We start from the raw sequence: 22,756 nt of genomic DNA on the forward strand, positions 1-22,756 counted from the left end.
TTATCGGATATATCACTGGCAAATATCTTCTCCCATTTCAGTAGGTTGTCTTTTCATTTTGTTGATAGTTTCCTTTGCTGTGCAAAAATTTTTTAGTTCGATATAGTCTTTTTTTTCTCTTTTGTTTATATTGCCCAAGGAGATATATCAGAAAAAATAATACTAAGAGCAATGTCATAGAGTTTACTGCCTATATTTTCCTCTAGGAGTTTTATGGTTTCGGCTCTTACTTTAGGTCTTTAATTCATTTTTTTAGTTTATTCTTGTATATGGTATAAGAAAGTGGTCTTGTTTCATTTTTTTGCATGTATTTGTCCAGTTTTCCCATCACCACTTATTGAAGAGACTGTCTTTACCCCCTTGTATATTATTACCTCCTTTGTCATAGATCAATTGACTAATTGGTATGGGTTTTATTTTGGGGCTTTATTCTATACCATTGATCTCTGTCTGTTTTTATGCCAGTAACATGTTGTTTTAATGACTATTGCCTTATAGTATAGTTTGATATCAGATTGCATGACACCTCCAACTTTGTTCTTCTTTCTAAAGATTGCTTTGGCTGTTTGGCATCTTTCATGGTTCTGTATAAATTTTAGAATTATTTGTTCTAGTTTTGTGGAAAATGCCGTTGGTACTTTGGTCGAGATTGCATTGAATCTGTAGATTGCTTTGGGGAGTTTGGACATTTTAACAATGTTAATTCTTCCTATCCATGAGCATTGTGTATCCTTCCATTTATTTGTATCTTCAGTGTCTTATAGTTTTCTGAGTACAGGTCTTTTACCCCCTTGGTTAAATTGATTTTTAGGTATTTTTTTGGGTGCAATTATAAATGAGACTGTTTTCTTAATTTCTCTTTCTTATAGTTTGCTATTGGTATATTAAAATGCAACCAATTTCTGAATATCTATTTTATATCCTGCTACTTTACTGAATTCATTTTTCAGTTCTACTAGTTTTTTGGTGGACTCTTTAGTGTTGTCTGTATATAATATCATGTCATTTGCAAATAATGACAGTTTTACTTCTTGCTTTCCAATTTGGATGACTTTTATTTCTTTTTCTCATCTAATTGCTATGGCTAGAACTTCCAAAACTATGTTGAATAAAAGTGAAAGTGGACATCCTTGTCTTGTTCCTGATCTTAAGGAAAACACTTTTAGCTTTTCACCATTGAGTATGATGCTAGTTGTGGGTTTGTTATATGTGGGCTTTATTATTTTGTCATACGTGGCCTTTATTATATGTGGCTCCTATTTCCACTTTGCTGAGAGTTTTTTATCATAAATGGATGCTGAATTTTGTCACATACTTTTTCTGCATCTGTTGATATGATCATATGATTTTTATCCTTCATTTTGTTTATGGGGTGTATCATGTTAATTTATATGCAGATATTGAACCAACCTTACATCCCAGAAATAGATCCCAGTTATAAATCCCAGCTGATCATGGTGTATGATCTTTTTAATGTATTGCTCAGTTTGGTATACTAATACTTTGTTGAAGATTTTTGCATCCTTATTCATCAGGGATATTGGCCTTTATTTACTCATTTTTTTTGTAATGTCTTCATCTGATTTGGGAATCAAGGTAATGCAGGCCTTGTAAAATGAGCTCGGAAGCCTTCCCTTCTCTTTTTAAAATAGTTTGATAGGTGTTAATTCTTCTTTAAATGTTTGGTAAAATTCTCCAGTGAAGCCATCTGGCTCAAGATTTCTTTTTGGGAGGAGTTTTTTTATTACTGATTTAGTTTTGTTAGTAGTTATGTCTGTTTAGATTTTCTGTTTCTTCTTGTTTCAGTTTTGGAATATTGTCTGTTTCTAGGAATTTATCCATTTCTTACAGATTGTCTAATTTGTTGGCAATCATTTGTAGCATTTTCTTATAATCTTTTATATTTCTGTGGTGTCATTCGTCACTTCTCTTTAATTTCTAATTTTATTTATTTAGGTCCTCTCTCTTTGTTTTCTTGATGAGTCTGGTTAAAGGTTTATTAATTTGTTTATCTTTTCAAATAACCAGTTCTTGGTTTCATTGATCTTTGGATTTTCTTAGACTCTATTTTGTTTATTTCCACTCTGATCTTTATATTTCCTTTCTTCTACTTACTTTGAGCTTTGTTTGTTTATTTCTTTAGTTGTATGGTCAGATTTTTATTTGAGATTTTTCTTGTCTTTTGAGGTAGGCCTGTGTTGCTATGAATTTCCCTCTTAGAACTTATTTGGCTGTGTCCCCTTAATTTGGGGGTCATTGTGGTTTTTTTGTCTCAAGATACATTTTTATTTTTTCCTTGTTCTCATTTTTAACCCATTCATTGTGTAGTAGCATGTTATTTAGGTTCCATGTGTTTGTGTGTTTTTTCAGTTTTCATCTTGTAATTGATTTCTAGTTTCATACCATTATGATGGGAGAAGATGCTTGTTATGATTTCAGTCTTCTTTAATTTATTGAGACTTTCTTTGTGGCCTAACATGTGATCTGTCATAGAAAATGTTCCACATGCTTTTCATCACTTTGACTATTTCATGCCAATCCTTTCTGGCCTTCTAAGTTTCTGTCGAGAAATCAGCTGACAGTCTTATGGGAGCTCCCTTGTAGATAACTGTTTTTCTCTTGCTGCTTTTAAGATTCTCTCTTCGTTCTTAACCTCTGGCATTTTAATTATGATGTGTCTTGGTGCGGGCCTCTTTGGGTTCATCTTGTTTAGGACTCTGCGTTTCCTAGACTTGTATGTCTGTTTCCTTTGCCAAGTCAGGGAGTCATCAGTCATTATTTCTTCAAATAAATTTTCAATCCCTTGATCTCTTCTCCTTCAATTACACCTAAGATATGCTATTGTTACGCTTGGTGTCCCAAAAGGCCCTTAAACTATCCTTATTTCTTTAAAATTATTATTTCTTTTTGCTGTTCCAATTGGATGTTTCTGCTCCCTCTCCTTCCAGATCGCTGATTTGATCCTCTGCTTAATGTAATCTGCTGTTGATTCCCTACAATATTTTCTTTATTTCTGATTGGTTCTTTTTTAGGTTTTCTGTCTCTTTTTGAGGTTTTCTGCCTCTGGCTGTGTTCATCTATTCTTCCTCTCAGTTCATTGAACATCTTTATAACCGGTGTTTTGAACTCTATATCTGATAATCTATATCTGTAGATTTCTTGCCTCCATTTTGTTTAGTTCTTTTCTAGAGTTTTATCCTGTTCTTTCATTTGGGACATGTTTCTTTGTCTCCTCATTTTGGCTGCTTCCCCATGTTTATTTCTATGTATTAGGTAGATCTGCTATATCTCCCAGATTTGGCAGGGTGGCCTTATGTGTCTTGAGGGACCCAGTGGCACAGTCTTCCTGGTCACCTGTAGCTCAGAGCTTCTTAAACAGCTTGATTTGCTCCTCAGAGGATAATTCGTTAGTGTTTAAAGACACTTTTTGTTGTCACAATGTGTGTATGTGTTGGGGGCGGTATCTACTGACATCTAGTGGGTGGAGACAGAGATATTGCTTAACATCCCACAATGTACAGGACAGATCCCACAACGGAGAATTATCCCACCCAAAATGTCAACAGTGCCCAGGTTGAGAAACCCTGGTCTAGACCTAATTTGATTCACAAATGTACAGGAGAAATTTTACAGTGTGTTCATTTATTTTACATGTTTCAGGTAATACATTTATATGTTTTAAAGTTCAAAAACTTTAAAAGCCTCTCTACCCATCTCCGTCAGTTCCCGCTCTCTACTCTCCAGCATCCATAGCTTCTTAAAGTCTCTCCAGAGTTTCTTCAGGTACGCACAGGTGCATACAAATGCATTCTTTCTCCAACTTACAATTTTGCCATTTTAAACCTTTAGAGGAGTTTAAAGACTAGTACAAGGAACACCCATATACCCTTCACCTAAATTCACTACATGTTAACATTGTGATATATTTGCTTTCTCTATTTATATATATATTTTTCCTGATTATTTGAGTTTGTCACAGATGTCGTACTTCACCCCTACATCCTTTGGCATTGATCCTTAAGAACAAGGACATTCTACATAACTACAATATTGCTATATATATTTAACTCAGAAAAGTTAACATTGAGGCCATACTAGTAGCCAGTATGCAGTCCATATGATAGTTTCTCTAATTGTCTCAGTAATGTTCTTTATAGATGACTTTGCCCTAACCCAATATCCACTCAAGGATCATGCATTGTGTTTAGTTGTCATTTCCCTTTAGTCTCCTTAAATCAAGAATAGTTCTCTAGTCTTGTTTCTCTTCTCTTCTCTTCTTTCTTTCTTCCTTCCTTTTCTTTTCTTTTCTTTTCTTTTCTTTTCTTTTCTTTTCTTTTCTTTTCTTTTCTCTTTTCTTCTCTTCTCTCTTTTCTTTTTTCTTTTCTTTTCCTTTTCTTTTCTTTTCTTTTCTTCTCTTTTCTAATTTCTTTCCCTCCCTCTCTCTCTCTCTCTCTCTCTCTCTTTTGGTCTTCCATGACATTGACATTTTTGAGGAGTCCAGACTAGTTTTTATGTAGACTGTCTCTCATTTTGTTTGCTTATGTCTTTAAATTAAATAGTTTTGGCTGGAGACATCACACAGAGGATCTTATCTCCTTAGACTCCTCTTTTTTCACATAAGTGATAGCATGCAATTCTGTGCCGTTGCTGGCTTTTTCATTTTATTCCGTGTCTTGCAGATCTCTTTTATTGGTAAACAGCTAACTAACTTCCTTCTTCTCTTTTAACCTACCCTTCATTATGTGAACGTACTGTCATTTGTTTCTCCAACCCCTGCTGATAAACATTTCAGTGGTTTCCCAATCTTTTGCTAAACAAACAGTGACGCAGTGGCTAACCTCATGCTTTTGTCATTTCACATATATGGAAGTTTAAAGAAATTCCTAAAAGTGGGGCGGCTGGGCCTTAGGACACGTACACTTGTGTTTTGCTGGGTGTTCCCAAATTTCCTTCCGTGGAGCTTGTACCAGCTTGTACCAGCATGTGCTTCCCCACAGAGTGTCGTATCCAGATTCAGAATTTTTCCTGAAAAAGGAGCATCTCAGTCATGTTCTAGTTTGCATTTCTCTTGCTGTTGTTGATGAACATCACAGTAGCAATCAATATTTCTTTTTCTAGTCATATCACTTGCTTATTTTTCTATTGGTTTGTTCCTTTTTCCTAGGTGATCTTTTATTTTTCTATTCAGTTCCCACCTAATGACATTGCTCTGTCCCCAGATTCAGACTTCTTTGGTGATCTTTCGCACCTTTCTGCTGAGGAATGCTCTTCAAATCCCCTATAGGAATAAAAGAATTCAAGATCATTGAATTTTGTTTTTCTCATCTTGACTGTATTAAAAGACAACTAATAAAGTAAATTAACTCAGGTATGAAACTAAACTTATATGTGATGATCAAGTCCTGTGAGTCAAAATATTTAAGAGCAGAAATACCTAATCCTTCTAAGAAAAATCTCTACTTTGCTGGTCCTAATCGAGTAATGGGCTTAAGCAGAAAGAGAAGTTAACAGCAAACAGCTAAGCACGTGGAGTACTGCACCGCCGAGCCAATAGGCCTGGCTGAGGGAGGACCTCTTGGCTCTTCTCACAGAGACCCTGCTTTAGTTAACATGTGTCTGATTACCAGTGAAACTGACCCAGACCAGCTAAAGCAAGAAGGTGCAATTAATCTGAAGCCATCAGAGGGTCTCAGGGTCTCCAGGGACAGGAGCACGGCTAACTGTTTATGTGTGTATAAAACTTAGTCTGTAACTAAGAATGAAATGCTAGCAGACACATCTATGTGCCAGCTCTGCGTCTTTCGGTGTACCTTCCTGATACTATCTTCTCTCTCTCTGTCCCATTCTGTCTACATGGCATAATCTCTAGCTGATGAAAACAAAGGAGCTCACCTGCTCTCGTTTCAGCCCCCATGCAAAATTGCCCGCCCCTCCTCCTCTGTCTCAAGTTAAGCTTAGGCCAAGTGCCCACATATGCAGCAGTTGGTGGTGCCCAGGGAGGTGGAGAGATCCCTAGAAAAGGGCTACTGGGTGGATGTTCCATGAAATATCCATTAGCAGTTCCATTGGTAAAGAAGAGGGGAGAATGTCACATTACCGGATCTCAGTTCTCTGCGTTCTCTTGCACAGCCAAGGGTAGGATCCAGTAAACCCATGCATGACAAAGGGCAAGTCAGTTCTTAGTATCAGGATAAAATATTAGAGAACCTAACACAATGACCCATCCATTGAAGTGACAGTATGTCACTGACAATCGCATCTAGAACATCCTAACTTTACATCAGTCCCTTAATATATTACACTCTCATTCTTCATGGATAGGGCTGATTTCTCACCTCATGGGTAACTTTTCTTTAGAGCCTTACTATATAAAATTACAGTCATTGAAATAACTTGGAAGGAATGACAGATAGTGAAGAGACAGCTCTGAACACATAGGATTACCCTATAGTAGCAGTGAGAGGTTCAAAAACATTTAGAATTGATAGGGGGTACATGCCTGCCAAAAAGGGGATGGGACATCTCAGAGTTTGCCTCTAAGTCTCCACTTCATGTTGCATTTCTACCTGATTAGCCGGAACCTGAGACAGAACACATTTGACTCATCGCATCCTCAGGAGTCAATAGAAGTTTAATTCATGATCATGGTGGGCTGAGTCTGTCCTTCTGTCAAAACAAGGGCTGTATTGTACGGTCCTGTGACTGAACAGAATTGCTGCTCCTGGGGTACAGGAGCTCTGACCATTTGTATGGAACAACTTCCCTCCCAGCAACAGTCTAGAAACCTGGACATGCTCAGTGTGTCTTGATTGTATTCAGGAACCTGGTTAAGTTGCCAGCTAGAAGTTTGTGTGTGCTAATAAAGATCTATAAAGTCAATTATTATGTTAAAAAATAAGTACTGGATGATTGCACTTGAGGGGAAGAGCAGAGGGACGTCTCTACAGATGCCACGTGTGCATAAAACGTCATCAGACATACAGGATCCCATAGTATGATTCTCTAGGGAGGAGGCTGGGCAGCAGGGTAAGGAAACATTTTCCTTTTCTGTCTTTGTCTTTTTCACTATCCAAGCATAATTTTTAAAATGTTATTTGAAAAGAATCACTAAACACAAAGGAACCAATGCTGCTTTTATTCTACATAAAGCTGACAAAGTCAAGAAGAAATTAGTCTGATGATATATACTATTCATATTACGCATATACTCATGTTACTTCTTTTTTTTTAAAAGTATAGTCATGTTACATACTATTTTCGATTTTACATAAATTTTCTTAGAGACTTACTGTATAAGTTGCTTTTAGCTGACCTTATTTGAAAATTATATTCTTATATGCAATAAAGCAATGTTAGCCAGCAAGTGGGTATATTGGAATCAATGCTGATTGAAAGCAGGGAGGAAGGACAAGTGTACTGCATGCTAAAACGTCCCCTGACCTTGAGCAGGAAACATGCCTTGAGGAATGCCTGAGTGTCAAAGCAAAAGCACTTTGCCAACAGATTCAAATGGAAATACTGCCATTTGGCAAAGCTTAGCTCCCATCCCCAGTCATAGAGCCACCTGGACCACTTCTGATAGAGTTGTCTCTTCTCTGCCACCTTGAACTTCTCTCTCACTTGTCTGTGCCATTAATTTGAGACTTTGATGACTTTAAAATTGAACATGTAGTACACCTAGCACCCAGATCCTGGTTTCTATTGGTTTCCTCCAGTATAAGGAACCAGGGCTCCTTGATGGTTGACTCTAGGGCTGGGGCAGGACAATGAGCCCAATGTATCTCTAGTGCCAGGAAGTAAGAAAGTACTCCCAAAACCCACAATGACAGGGTACATCAAAGAGTCACAGGAGCCAGCTGAAAGAGCTCCCAATGGCCAAAGCTAGAACAGTTGGAGCAACAGATATGGTAGTCTTGGATTATAACCCAAAGTAGAAAATAAATATTCATATCCACAGTTCCATACTGATATAAATCTATGATTGAGTAAATAATTAAATGATGGAGAAGAAGCAAATCTCCCATGCTGAAGAATCTGCAAATAATTTATATAGATGCTTCATGTTCAAGGAGATGAGACATAACTCCCTACCCCTATGCATAGTGACTTTCTTCCAAATAGTACAGAATGGAAAGGGGTGGTGGGGAGAGGAACTACACAATGAGACACCTGACAAACATGACCTCAGCCAGGAGATTTGGGGTCAGTATCACAGAGATAAGTCATGTTGATGGCATAGACCTCTAATGTGATATGACCAGAAGGACACTTTATATCTATGGTCTTCTAAAACCCACAACCCCAGTCAACAATGAGAAAAATAGACAAATCCCAGTGGAAGACATTCTACAGAATCCCTTATAGACCTCCTCAGAACTGTCAAAACCATCAAAAACAGGAGAGTCTGAGACAAAGTCCCAGCCAAGAGAAGTCTAAGGAGACATGACGACCAAATGTCATATGGGTTCTGATGGGATCCTGGGACAGGAAGAAGGTGTTAGGGAAGAACTGAGGAAATGTGAATTTAGACTTTGGTTAACATAGTGTATCAATATTAATTCTGTACCACACTATTGTAAGATCTAATAATAACAGGAACTAGGTGTGGGACTTCTCAGAACTGTCTTCACAACTTTTCCATAAATCTGGAATCTGTTCTAAAATTAAAAGTCTGTTTTAAAAACTGAACATGTGACAGTTGTTATCTCTAGGGAATAAGAATGGGAAGAGACACGTAGAAGAGTTTCTGGTTCCTTTGTTGAACATTTTAGAATTGCTTGGATTTTTCACAGTGCCCATGTAGTAGTTTTGTCAAAAAAAAAAAAAAAGGAAAAAAAAGGAATAAGCATGTGTTCTGTTGTGCAGTGTAAACTCTTGCCTTCTACCAGTCACTTGGTGAGTGCATTTCTTCCACGTGTGATGTTGGATTTTCCAGCTTGGCGTCCTGCTCTTATGGAGGCTGGACCAAAGGGGTCGAGTACAAGGGACACCCCTGCTGAAACACGACTATGGAAAACACCTGACTCACTGCATCTTCCGGCTTCCCCCTCCTGGCGAGTAAGTGTGAGCTCATGTGGTGGCCTTACGTTTACATCTTTGGTGGGGGCTGGTTAGGGCAGAGATATGGCTTTTCCTGACACTGGAGGAGTCATAGCAATGAGCCACTCTCAGCACATCTGTAGTGACAGCACCTTCCAATGAGGGGCAGCAAGGAATCCTGACTTCCTGTGTCATATTTACTTTCAGGGACCTTGTTCAGTTGGCAAAGGCAGCTGTGAGCGGTGATGAGAAAGCCCTGGACATGTTTAACTGGAGGAAAAGTAGCTTTGGAAGTTTCTTGAAAATGGGCTCTCAAGAAGGACTGTCATTCTTTGTCAGCTTGATGGATGGTGAGAAACTTAGGTTGGGATTCTAAGACACTGAAATGTTTTAGGGGTATCTGATAAGGATTTTAAACAAATGGATGGTATTTCTGCAAAAAATAACAGACTGTATGCGTGCCAATCTTAGAGTGATACTGTATGCCAGCTTTTTGCAGTTGTTTATCCAGCATTCAAAGAATGGCTTTACTTCGTTCTGATTCGAGATAAGTTGAGCTCTATTTGTATTTGAGGGATTTTCGCTAGGAAGCCGTCGATCAGCAGTTACATCCCAACTGCTTACTGTGTGCACGGCAGCAGACAGACCATCTTGAAAAGATGCTTTTGTTGCACTCCCGTTATTCAGTCTGTATAATTCTGAAGCACCTCTTATTTGCCTGGTACCTGGATAAGCTCTGGGAATGGAGTGTGAACAGGATGGAGTGGGTTTTGCTTCCAGCCTGCAACCACCAACCAGTCCTCGTGGGTGGTCTGCGTTGAGCACCATCTGTCTTGATTTTAACACAGTTCTCCTTAGTGTAAATAGTGAGACAGTCTGCCCTAGTGGCAGCTGATAAATGCAATATGAAGTTAAGAGAAAAAAAAGAGTCTTTTACATTCACATGAGAATGTTTACGAGTATATGTCTGCTATGGGAAAGAGGCCAGTGGAAGTGAGGCTTGCACAAAGGTTGTGAGGTTTGAGGAGGCTGTGTCACCAGGACAGGAAGAGAACAGATGATAGCTAGAAGAGATTGTGGGCTTTAGAGAGATCTTTCATTTCAGAAAGTAAAGAGACAGAGCCAAGGGAAGGCCCCAGAAAGGACATGGAGTAGACATGGCACAGTAGGGGTACAGGGAGGGGAGATGCAAGGGCCCCGTAGGAACAGAGTCAAGGAGATGATGTGAGAAAGAGATATGTGAAGGAAAAAAACATTGGCAACTGGAAGAGGAGTGTACAGTGGGTGTCAGTCCTGCCTTGCACTCGGTGGCTGTGGGCTTCGGAAGCAAATTATCCCACGTCTGTGAGCCTCAGCTTCCTAATGTTTATGTAAAACAGGATAGTAAGAGTACCTGCCGCAGGAGCTCGCTGGAAATGCCAGCCGAGTTAACACGCATAAGTGCCTAACATTGAGCCTGCCACAAGTACGTGCCTAGAAGATGCTCATTATTGCAATTAGCCTCTAGAGAACCTCATGCTTTTCAGTTTAATAAGAACTCAATTTATCAGTTGGGAATAAGATGTGAGTAGACCAGGAGGATGAGGAGGCTCTGGAGAGCAGCAGCCGTGAATCAAATTCCTGAGAACTGGCAGAAGGTTCCACCCACCGAGCTCAAAAGCCTAAGAGAGGAACAAGAGGTTGAGCAAATGGCTGGCAGGCAAGGGGCGGGCAGGAGGAGGGATTCCTGGCTAGAGAGGCCCTGCGGCTTAGATGGGGCAAGACAGGTAACTGACCATGCACAGGACAGCGAGGACAGGGCCTGGTGGCTATGGGAGGTCATAATCTAGGGCCTCAATGCATGGATGACAGATGTATTCCTCATGTTAGATAATCTAGGAGTTTTAAGGCTGCAGAGGCAGGCGAGTCGTCAATGTGAACGTCAGAAACCTCTAAGGTTAGTGCGGATGAAGGAAGAACTGGCGGAGACAGGAGTCAAGTCTGAACTAAACCAATAAAATGGAGCTTATTTCAGAGATGGCAACCTGCGAGGTCATGTGTAGATGTTTTTTAAATATTTTCGTTGCAAATTTTTATAATGAAGATGTTTATTTTGAAAATGCCTCTAAGGAGATAGAAATGACTTCTCATGAATACCAAGCTACTGGATGACTGCTTCCTTTGTCCTCAGGGACCGTGCACTACGTGGATGAGAAAGGCAAGACCAGCATGGCAGCATCCACAGACAGCTCTATCCAAATGCTGTTCTACATTGAGAAGAGGGAGGCGCTGGTGGCAGTCACAGAGAACCTGCTGCTGTCCCTGTACTTGGTGACTCCTGAGGGCGAGGTGGAAGAAATGATGAAGGTGGGTCGGGGAGTGGCCTTGGCAGAGAGGCAGCACTTGGGTCACGTTCTCCTGACCTGATCTAAACATCGTTTCCAATTCCTTGGCAAATCTGTTCCAGTGACCCATTTAGTACCGCCAACTGAGCTGTTTAGTACCATTATTTATTATACAACATTCAGTTCACAGGGAAATAGTGAAGGAGTTTCAGGCGTCAGTGGACAGAAAGGGTGAGAGTCTGGGCTGCACAGGGCTGCTCTCCCGTGATTGGTTAATTCATAGCCTACACACCTGGGCGTGACAGATAACCGCTCTCCTTGCACAGCCCCTTCGACCTCCACGATGGAACCACGTGAGCAGGGACATTTCCCTGTTTCCCAGCCACATGCAGATGAGACATGGAAGGAACTCACTAACTATGTACATTGTCACAGCTGCCCCTCGGCCACACGTGCACATTATTTCACCCAAGGGGTGTGTATAACAGTCACTGTCCTTGGGTAGCAGGTGTTTTACTGTGGTTACTGAGAAACACCTTAGTGTCCATGAAGGTTCCTCATGGCATCAGCTCCGGGCCCTCACCACCAAGAGGACACTGAAGGCATTGGGGTGCAGCCTGTCCCTCAGTCAGGTGCTGCTCGTCATTGCCCTGCTGCTAGTTTCTTCGTTTATACCAGGAGGATTCATGTTTCTCAGAGAACTCTGGACTTTCCCTAAAGATACTCCTGTAGATTATAGAGCAGATTGATTTTTTGTAAGTCGTTGTTTATTTGGCCATTTATGTATCTTCTAGCACAGTAGTTGAAAACATGGTCACTGAATCACATAGACCTGGGTTCGAATCCCCTCTGAGCCACTCACTGGCTGGTGGTCCCTGGGCAGGTTTGTTCCCTGCAAAGCAGGGTGTGACAACTGCCTTAGAGGACGTGGTGGTGCCTGAACGCTGCTCAGCTTGGTAGCCACTCAGGAAAAGTGATCACTGTGTACCGTGTGCTGGGCAGCAGCTATTGTTAACCATTTAATGTGCCAGAGTAATTGTCAGCTTTGGCCTGTGTGTCCTGGAAAGCTAGCAGTGTCTTTTCAAGGGATACGCCGTCTCGGCAAAGTGACATGCTTCTTTAGGGTTGTTTTTTATTATACAGGTGAAGTTGAGTGGGAAAACGGGTCACCATGCCGACATTGCTTTGATCGAAGGCAGCCTTCTGGTGACTGCCACTGGGGAATCAGCCCTCAGGTAAGAACTGACACTCCAGGGAGTATGTAATGAAAAGTCAGTCTCTTCTGAGTAAACTTTTTAATTGAAGTAGAACATACAGACAGAAAAATACACTAATTATGAATTTTCACAAATTGATCATACCCATGTAACAGCTCTGAAATCGAAGAACAGAACATAGAAGAGACCCCAGGCTTCCTCCTCCCCAGCCCCCCCACCCCCCCCAACCATGAGGGTGGCTATCCTGATGTCTGCCTGTGGAGTCACTTTGCCTATTTGTTTGTTTGTTTGTTTGTTTGTTTGTTTGTTTTTTGAGCTTGGTATAGAGAGAATGATGTGCTATGTTCTCTTGCGTCTAACTGCTGTAACTCCACATGATACTGGGGATTCTCCTGAGTGTACATGGTTTTGTTCTCACTGTGACATGGTGTCACACATGGACCCTCTTTTACTAACAGCTGCTCCCTTTCATTATGAACAGTGCACAAAACATCTAAATGTAATGATCGCCTGCTTTTCATATCAGAGTCCAAAGGGCCATGACATTTTCCTGATTTTTACAGTTTACTCTGCAAGTTGGTCAAGCCACTCAGAGCTGAGGGCAATCCGTTGACACAATCCCCTCAGTGGGCTTTCTTCCTTCTCTTGTAGATTCTGGGACTTGGATCGAGGAGAGAATTATGTACTGAGTCCAGAGGAGAAGTTCGGTTTCGAAAAAGGAGAAAATATAAACTGTGTTTCTTACTGTAAAGTCAAAGGTGAGATTTCTTGGGCTGGCATAAGGGAGAAAGAGAACCAGCTTCAACCTTTGCTCTGTCGGTGGCTATTCAAAGACTGATAATTCAATTATAAATATGTAAATTCATTTGAATAAAGTCGGTCTGTAATGAGAAAATAACAGGAAATAACAGTAAATGTTTTTATCCCACGTGAAGATCAAGGGGTTTAAAAAGTGTGGCCAACATGGCTATATGATCTCCATTCCTTCCCCAAACCCCGAGTAAAAGACAGTATGGGAAACTTTAGAAGTGTATATATATGTGTAAATGTATGACTGTGTGTAAGTGTGTACACATACATACAGGACAGAAAGAATAGGAGATGAGCCAGAGCGTCATTTATTTTGTGCCTGCTGAGTGCTAAGTGCCGTTCTAGCATTAGGAAAGAGTATTGAACAGGCATACAGGCTCATTTCACAGAGACAGAAACCAGCACCAACACCCCCACCACCCCCACACGCACATGCACGCCCTGTATCTCCAGGCACTTGTCAGTTCTCATGAAGTAAGAGACAGCAAGTGAGGGCTGATGGGCTGTTACTTCAGAGAGGGTGGTCAGAGAAGGGAGCTTGTGGCTGTTCTTCTCCCTTTTCAAGTCAGTGACTGTGAACTCTGTTTTTACCTGTAGGTCTCCTGGCAGCAGGTACCGATAAAGGGCGAGTAGCCATGTGGAGAAAGGTGCCAGGACCCCAGAGCAGCCGAGGAGTGGAGGGCAAAGACAGGTGGACTCTTCAAACCCCTACTGAGCTTGAAGGAAACATCACACAGATAAAGGTACAACTGTACCAGGTGTTAGGTGCACTCATTCTATGCCCTGCAGAAGTGGAGGAAATAATTGACTTTGAACCTATTTTTTTCAGTTATTCAGCTTAAAAGACTATCTGAAAATAAAGGCTTTTTGGAGCTCAGAATTGCAGATGAGGGATTGTGGATCTGTAGTAATCTATATCTATTTTTTCTATCCTCTCATCCCTTTATCTCTATCTCTATTATCTCTATCTTTCATCTATCTGTCTATCTATCTATCTACCTACCTATCTATCTATCTGTCTGTCTGTCTGTCTATATATCTATCTATCTATCTATCTATCTATCTATCTATCTATCTATCTATCTATCTAACAGCTTTATTGAGATACATAACATACCAAATGGTTTTTAGTATATTCAGAGTTTTGCAACCATCACAATAAATTTTAGAACATTTTCATCACCCCAGAAAAAAATCTCGTACCCATTAAAACCAGTGGTTTTAGGAGGGCTCTCCTTGACTGCCCTTTCCCATTTCCTCCTCCCCCAGCCCTATGAGGCACTAATCTACTTTCTGTCTCTATGGATTTGCCTACTCTAGACATTACATATCAGTGGAATCACACAAAACATGCATAGACATGAGATTTCTTTCACTGAGCATTGTTTTCAGGGTTCATCCATAGTGTAGCATGTGTCAGTATTTCATTCCTTTTTGTGGCTGAGTAATAGTCCACTGTCTGAATAGATCACATTTTGTTATCCCTTCATCCACTGATGGACATTTGGGTTGTTTCCACTTTTGGACTATTATGAATAATGCTGCTGTGAACATTGGTGTACTAGTTTTTTGTGTTTTAATTCCTTTTGGACATTTGATTCTTTCTTAATAAAGTCTCTGTTTGGTGAGACATTGTATCACACCTTCCTTTACTTCTTTGAGCCTGGTTTCTTTTAGGTCTTTGAATATGTTTATGGTGGCTACTTCGGAGTCTTTGTTAAGTCCAACATCTGGGCCCTTTTGGGGCAGTTTCTGTTGCCTGCTTTTTTTCTCCGTGTGTGAGTTGTATTCTGCTTTGCATGGCACTTTATTTTTTGTTGCATACTAGACATTTTAGTTAAAATATTGTGTCAACTCTGGGATACCGACCCTCCTGCCCCACTCACCTCCAGGGCTTGTTGCTGTTGTTTGCTTATCTATTTGTTTAGTGACTGACTGGGTGGGCCACTGTAGTGATGTCTTGTTCCCTTGCAGTGTGAAGCCTCTGACATTGCTCCTCAGAGGGCCCAGCCTGGGGCACATGCACAGTCACGCTGGGACACCTACGGTTTTAGGGGGACTCTCCTTGACTGTCCTTTTCCTGATCTCTGATAAGCTTCTTGCCTCCATCTAGTATTACAGATTCCGTTAGGCCCCCCAGTTGCCTGATCTGTTTTCTATAATACCCTGGGGCACCAATTGCTCTATAGTCTGGTCCAGTTAAGTTTGGACAGAGTTGGTCTTTGAGTTCTGTGTCAGGTTTGTTCTAACCCAGAAGGGGTCCTCTTAGGTATCTTTTTCCCCCTGGTTCTGTCTGGTAAACTGTCTGGCCTGCTGCTGAGCTTGTTGCTGTCATGAAGCTACCAGCCTTCTCCAAACGCTTACCACCAAAACCTCCTCTGTTCTCAAGAGTGTCCTTAGACTTGAACTTACCCACATTCCAGTTCGAATGAAGTGACTTCCTTTGGGGAATGCTCCAGAGCGCTCTGTTCTTATGGATGGATCTGAGTTCTCTACTCACCTTGAAGTGGCCTCTGTAACATCAAGCTGGGGAGAAATGCTGGAGGCTAGCCCCTCACAGGGACATGCTGTAGCCCTCCACAGGGAGCTGGGGGAGCTGAAGGAGAGGGAGCCCCATCTTGTAGCCCCATCTTGAACCGAGGGGCAGGAGGGGGGCAGTGGAGTGACTTAGGTGCCACAGACTCTGCTGTTCTTACCAGATTTAGTGCTTTCTTAAATAAGTGCTTCTTCATTTGCCTTATGCCTAGTTTCCAGAGAATTAGATGGTGGTTTTATCGTAATTTTCATCAGTTATGCCTGCAATGTTCTCGGGACTTCTCATCCTGCTGTGCTGGAAGTTGTCGCTCCAATCTATTCTATGTAAATCTTAAAGTTAAAATTTACTTAATCCTATACTAATCAGGAAAGGAAAACTTATGTAGTAAATAGTTTAGGGATACCTTATAGTAATTTTGGGAATTACAGTCCTCATCATAGGCCATATATAAAAATAGTTTCTAGATGGATGAGTAAAATATTTTACAGTTAGGACAAAACAACTGGCTAAAAATATGACATTATCAGATCTGTAAATACAACTTTCTCTGTTTTGAAGTAATAAAAGCAGTTGCAAAAGCAGAGACTAACAAGTTTAAATACATAAAAACTTATTTCAAATTTGGCAATGGAGAACAAGACTAGAATTGAAGGAAAACTAAGCTCAGTAAATAGTCACTTTAAAGGGTATGAAGTGTTGAACTCTAAAACACCATATTTTCCTATTCCCAATGCATATTGTTTTCTTTATTTTAATGTGAAGTTGACGTGCAGCTCTTCCAGTTGATGTTTACATTTAAAGTGTTGTTTTGTTTTGTTTTTTTGTGAGAGGAGAGATATTTACACAGAAAGCTATTATTTTGAATTCGTGGCTTATCTTAAGTGATACCTTAGAATAAAGGACATGAAGAAAACTCACATTTATAAGAAAAATATTAAGAACTTTAATGGAAAAACTGATAGAGATCTTTTACTGAAGAGCAGTTAGTAGAATATGTGAAAAACACGTGTAACTTCACTCATATTGAAAAGAAATGCCATTTTAAATAATAGCACAAGCCACACTAACTCCTAAAGGACATAAAAGAAAAACTGAGTAAATGGTGAGATATATTGTGTTCTTCAAAGAGAAGCCTCAATCTTGTAAAAGAGCCATTTCTTCCCAAGTAAATCTACAAATTACATGTACATTCAGTAAAAATAATGACTTTTTTTCTGGGAGAATTCAACACAATAATTCTAAACTCATCTGGGAAAGCAAATGGCCAAGAAAAATTTTATAACATCAGAACATTTCTGTATAATATACTAGAATATATCTCAAAACCATGGCAATTAAAATAGCGCTTAATCTGGAATGAATAAATATATCAGTGGATGGGTAGGAAATCCGGAAACAGATTTGTATAGATTTGGAAGTTTAATATAAAATTATGAAAGTGGCATTTCATATATGCGGAATCTAAGGAACAAAAAGAACAAACTAATCAAAAACAGACACAAATATAGAGGACAATCCGGTGATAGACAACGGGGAGAATGGGGCGAAGGGTTAAAAAAGTACAAACTAGTAGTTGATAAAGATGGTCATGGGGATGGGGAGTGGGCATAGAGAATGCAGTCAGCATTAATGTATTGGCTAGGTGGAGAGCCAGAGGAGAGAAAGAACAATTAGGGGGATCATTTTATAAATTACATAACCAATGTACTGTATACTCAAAATTAATAAAATTAAAGAAAAAAAGAAATTATGAAGTTAAAAAAAGTGGCATTTCATATCACTGGAGGAAAGCTGGATAAGTTAATACATTGTGTAAATTGCTATGCATTTTAAAAATTAAGCATTCTTAAATAAATATCAGAAAAGTAAATTCTAGAAGATGTGCAAATAGTCAGAACAGACACAAGCTAGAACAGCCATACAGGTAAATACCTGCTCTACCACGAGTCTGGATGTCAGTATCATAAACTTTGTCTACAAAGTACACATTTTACACTTATACATTTTTTAAAATAATTTTTTAACAACAAGAAGAAATAGTGCTTGGAAATTGTGTAATGTTTTCTTGACTGTATCTCTCCCCCTTTGTTCACACTTTGTTTCTTTCTCTCCCACATGGGAATGAAGTGGGGCTCCAGAAAGAACCTTCTGGCAGTGAACAACATCAGCTCTGTGGTGATCCTCAGCGAGCAGGCCATGTCGTCACATTTCCACCAGCAAGTGGCTGTGGTGCAGGTTTCCCCGAGCTTACTCAGTGTGTCCTTCCTGTCCACGGGGTTGACGCACAGCCTGCGCACAGACATGCACATCAGTGGAGTGTTCGCCACCAAGGTGACTGAGGGTGACCTGTGGGGTCGGTTGGGGGTTTTCTTCAATGTAGACAAAAGACGTGGTCAGTCGTTAGGGTCATTCAGAATGGCAAACGGTCTAGATGGCAGATTGCTTATTAATTTCCATAATTCCTTTTAGGATGCTGTCGCCGTCTGGAATGGAAAACAGGTGGTGATCTTTGAGCTTTCTGGAGCCACATTACGAAATGCAGGTGGGCGTCTTTTCCCCCACACCTGAGGGGACTCAGAGCACCCTGCTTTATTTTCTCACCATCTGATGGGGGGGTGAGCCTGTGCAGTGAGCAGAGGGCTGGCACAGGGCCATGGGGAGACCCTCGTGTCAGTTCTCATGCTTGTACCTTTGTTTCCAGAGCCAGTGCTACAGCTTTGGCCCTGAGCTGCCAAGGTCTCTCAGGCCCTCTGGGCCACACTCTGTTCAATCTAGTCATGGTTGTTGAGAAGTGCAGCCAGGTCTGGGCCAACAAACCTTCCCGGGCTGCAGGACAATAAAAGCTCAAAAATAAGCCTGCAGTGCTTTCCAAGGAGGGCGTTTGCTACACATCCAACTTTTGCACTGGTTCCAGACCATGCAGAGCAGTAAGCCCCATGGCATCTTGACCAGGGCCAGCCTTTGAGAATTTCAAGATGGATTGTCAGAGATGCTCCAACACTCTCAAAACACCTACGTCCCATATATCTCTCCAATTCTCTGTTTCACTGGGCTGCCTTTATCCTCTGTTCTTTAGTACACGCCTATATGAATTTCCTGGAGCTTAAACAAAAATTTATTCTCTCACAGTTGTAGAGGTCTGAAGTCCCAAATCAGTTTTACTGGGCCAAAATCAAGGCATCGACAGGGCCATATTCCCTTCAGAGCTCTAGGGAAGAATCTATTTCTTTCTTCTTCAGCTTTTGGTGACTGCTAGTAATGCTTGGCTTAAGGTCACATCATTACAGTGTGTGCCTCCATTGTCACATTGTTTCTGTCTGAAATCTACCTCCTTTTTAATAAGGACACTAGTGATTGCATTTAGGGCCCACCTGGATGATCCAGAGTACTCTCCCCATCTCAAGACCTTAACATCTTGTCCATATAAGCTCATAGTCACAGGTTCCAGGGGTTGGAACCTGATGCCTTTGGGGAGCATCTTCCAGCCTGCATGGTGACCATCAGAATGTGCTGCTCAGCCAGCTGAGTTCTTACCTTCGCCCATCCTGACCTTGGCCTTCTCACCTCACAGGAGGACTTGCCATTGCTCTGTTCCAAGGATGACACCCGTGTTCGTTTGAATACCTCATGCCTCCCTGGGGATATTTCCACTGGTTCTCACCTCTCTCCTCATATTATTCCCTCTTTTTCTTTTCTTCTACTGCTTTGTTGCCTAAAGTTCTCTTATAAGACTTTTCTTGCTCTGCCTGGCATTGTGCTGGTAATTCACATCTTCTCTCTTCTGGCGTAGACTCCTCAGGGCAAGTATGAACTTCTTATCTACCCAACAGGACAGCACAGCAGGTGCCGAGATATTTTCTGGGTTTTTTGGGGTTTTTTTTTTGGTGTGTAATTATCTCCTGTCTAAAGATAGAGACCAGGACTTGTGGGGACTGGTCTCCGAAATTCCACCTGAGATAAACAGATGCTCGCTTAAACAATGGTGCCATGAGGTGCTGTGCCGCTGATAGCATCTGCTGCCAGATAGGAGAAAAGAGACACCACTAGTGAGTGGTGCAGAGTGGGGAGCCCAGCACTGAGTCCGCACACCGGGTCCAGAGCCTGCACAAGCTGTCACTGGCAGCTATGGCCTTTGGCAGTTCCCCGCACCTTGGAGCCTCACTTTCCTCATCTGTAAGATGCAAAAATCACATCCCTCACAAAGCAGTTGTGATGGCAAAGATGAATTAGGGAACATATGTGAGAATGCTTTTTAAATTCTGAGGAAATATGAAAAGGTTAGCTGCTACTGTCATCGTGTTATCTTTCATTTCAGGTACCTTCCTGTGTGAGTCTCCAGTGTTAGCAATGCATGAAGAAAACGTTTATACAGTAGAACCAAACCGAGTTCAAGTTCGAACCTGGCAGGTAAATTGCTGCTCTAGAGCAAGTATACTATGATGATGAAGACAATAAGAGCAGCGTTAAAAATTTCGTCTAAATCGAGCCAGAACCAGCTTATCGACTTCACCCAGTGGGTCAGATTCCCCTCACCAGGAGCTTGGCTGTAAAAATGGATTCTGGCATAGCTGCTTCATCTGTGACTGTTGTGACTTCAGAAACCAGGAGGCAGGGCAAAGGCCTTTTGCAGAGAAAAGGACTAGATTACTGGACCCTGAGTACATGGGATTGTGAAATGAGAGGAACTCTTTGCTGTGCACCTCGAGGGCTGAGAAGCCATCAGTTCAGGTTATAGTACCTTTGGACAAGCCTTTCCCTGCATGTGTCTGAGAGGGAGGCCAGGATGGAGTCAATGCAGGCCTTCAAGATGACAGGCCTCTAACGTACTATTTTGTTCCCTCCTGGTGGTATAAAGAAACCGTTGCCTATCTGCATCCCATACACTCTTGCTGGAGCCCAGGGGCTAATGTGGTGTATTAGTTGCCTGAGCCTGTCATAACAAATTACCACAAACTGAGTGACTTAAAGCAATAGAAATATATTTTCTTACAGTTCAGGAGGCCAGAAGTCCAAACTCCAGGTGTGGGCAGGGTTGGCTCCCTCTGAGGCTCTGAGGGAGAGTTTGTCCCATGCCTCTTCCAGCTTCTGGTGGCTGCTGGCAAGCTTTGGTGTCTCCTGGCGTATAGACACATCACTCCATTCTCTGCCTTCATGGCCTTCTCCCTGTGTCTGTGTCTTCTCTTCTGTGTCTTATAAGGTCATTTGTCCTTGGATTTAGAGCCCAGCCTGATCCAGAATAGTCTCCTTTTGAGATCTTTAACTTACATCTGCAAAGACCCTTTTTCCAAATAATGTCGCATTCATAGATTCCAGGTAGACACATCTTTTGGTGGCCACCATTCAACGCAGCACATGCAGCAGCGTTTTGTATCAAGGTCAAGAATACCTATCCTGGCCCTGGTTTTAGCTTTCAGTGCAACTACTTTGTCCAGCTCTGAGTTCTTTCTGGGGATCCAGTGTTTGATTACTAAGGCTGCCATATCCATATCCTTGTACCTCTCACGCTGCTCATCCACTCCTTCATTCAGCAGTTCCTGAAGGAGCTTCCGTGGAGCACTCCATTCCAGTGGGGTTCAGATGGTAAAGGAGATAAAAGAGCACACTAAAGCAAGAGGAGGATGGAAAGGACCACAGGGGAGGAATTGGAGTAGAGACCTAATGATGCGGGAGAAGCAGCCCACAGCCCCACTTGCCCTTCTAGGGAAAAGTGCAGACTGAGGATACTTCTGGCCCCTGTGAGACCTTCTGCCTGTTCAAGGTCAGAGCGGAGGCAGAGAGGCTGGAGGAGAGGAGGTTAGAGCCCAGCGGGGCATCTCGTGCAAAGAAAGGTCACCTTTCTTGCACTGACAGTTGTGTAGGGGTCATCTGCCGTGGACATAAAGCTTAGGCAGGGAGGGGTCATGTACTTAACACAGATGAAGGGGGCAGCTGGGCAGCTGTGTCAGCAGAGAGGTGACCTGGGGGGTGCTGGAGAGCGAACAGACTACTGGGAAGGGGCTGTTAGCATAGTGGGAAAAAGCAAGGGCTTAATGGAAAAGGGAGAACAGCCTGCTAGGAAAGAGTCAAAAGCATACTGGGAAAGGACCAATGGCTTGCTAGGAAGGGGCAAGTGGTCTAGTGGGATACATGGAGTCAACTAAGGAGCCTCGCCTGCTTAGCTTGGAGGGCATCTCACAACAGATGGCATGGAGTTGGGTCTTTTTTGTTGTTAATTTTTTAACTAAAAGGAATGTGTGTCCATTGTGACTAATATCTTGCCAGCATGTTTAAGAAAAAGGTTAGTAACTTTCCACCCCCTTTTGAAAGTCTGGAGTGTGTCTCTCCATACCTTTCTTCCTGCTGGTGCAGATGTAGATACACAAACTACAGTTGTTTTTGCTTGTTTGTGTCCACAGTGAGACCATACTGGACTGCCATCATATACCTTCCAGTTCTCTAATGGGATCTTCTAGGTGGGAATATTGAGCCCCATTGGTTCCCAGTGCTTTATGCTGTTTTGTGCAGTGAGTGGCCCAGGGTGAAGAGTAGTGACAGACACCCCGGGGAGGGCTTCTTTATGCAGAGGCTGGAGCTGAGAAAGGGGCTGGGGTCTGACTGACACTGGAGAAGCTGAAGCCAAGGGAACAGCCGAGAAGTGGGGAATGTGGCGGGAGGACCGGTTCAGCTTGTTTTTTTTTCTTGGGTTAATGTTCTTTTCTCCTAGAAGATAACTTCTGGGTGGGTGTAGTGGGAGAGACTAAGGGAACTGGCAAACAGTGCAATCAGATAAGAGATGCCACAGGTGAGAGGTCTGAGGGCCTGGAGCCAGGCAGTGGGCTGGAAGCCTGAGG

The 22,756-nt window shown here is 41.8% G+C and overlaps 1 protein-coding gene across 3 annotated transcripts in view; it reads left to right on the top strand.

Moving 5' to 3' along the window:
• IFT140 (intraflagellar transport 140) overlaps positions 1-22,756 on the top strand; it is an 88,111-nt gene that overhangs the window by 8,596 nt on the left and 56,759 nt on the right. For all 3 annotated transcript variants that reach the window (XM_025048241.1, XM_015591122.2, XM_025048242.1), the window contains exons 4-12: positions 8,936-9,057; positions 9,247-9,389; positions 11,210-11,385; positions 12,507-12,598; positions 13,232-13,338; positions 13,988-14,133; positions 18,054-18,257; positions 18,396-18,468; positions 20,242-20,333. In XM_025048241.1, coding sequence (XP_024904009.1) covers positions 8,936-9,057; positions 9,247-9,389; positions 11,210-11,385; positions 12,507-12,598; positions 13,232-13,338; positions 13,988-14,133; positions 18,054-18,257; positions 18,396-18,468; positions 20,242-20,333 — 1,155 coding nt within the window. The remainder of the gene's footprint in view (positions 1-8,935; positions 9,058-9,246; positions 9,390-11,209; positions 11,386-12,506; positions 12,599-13,231; positions 13,339-13,987; positions 14,134-18,053; positions 18,258-18,395; positions 18,469-20,241; positions 20,334-22,756) is intronic.

The sequence above is a fragment of the Pteropus alecto genome, unplaced genomic scaffold (assembly GCF_000325575.1).
Source record: "Pteropus alecto unplaced genomic scaffold, ASM32557v1 scaffold44, whole genome shotgun sequence".
Taxonomy (NCBI): Eukaryota; Metazoa; Chordata; class Mammalia; order Chiroptera; family Pteropodidae; genus Pteropus; species Pteropus alecto.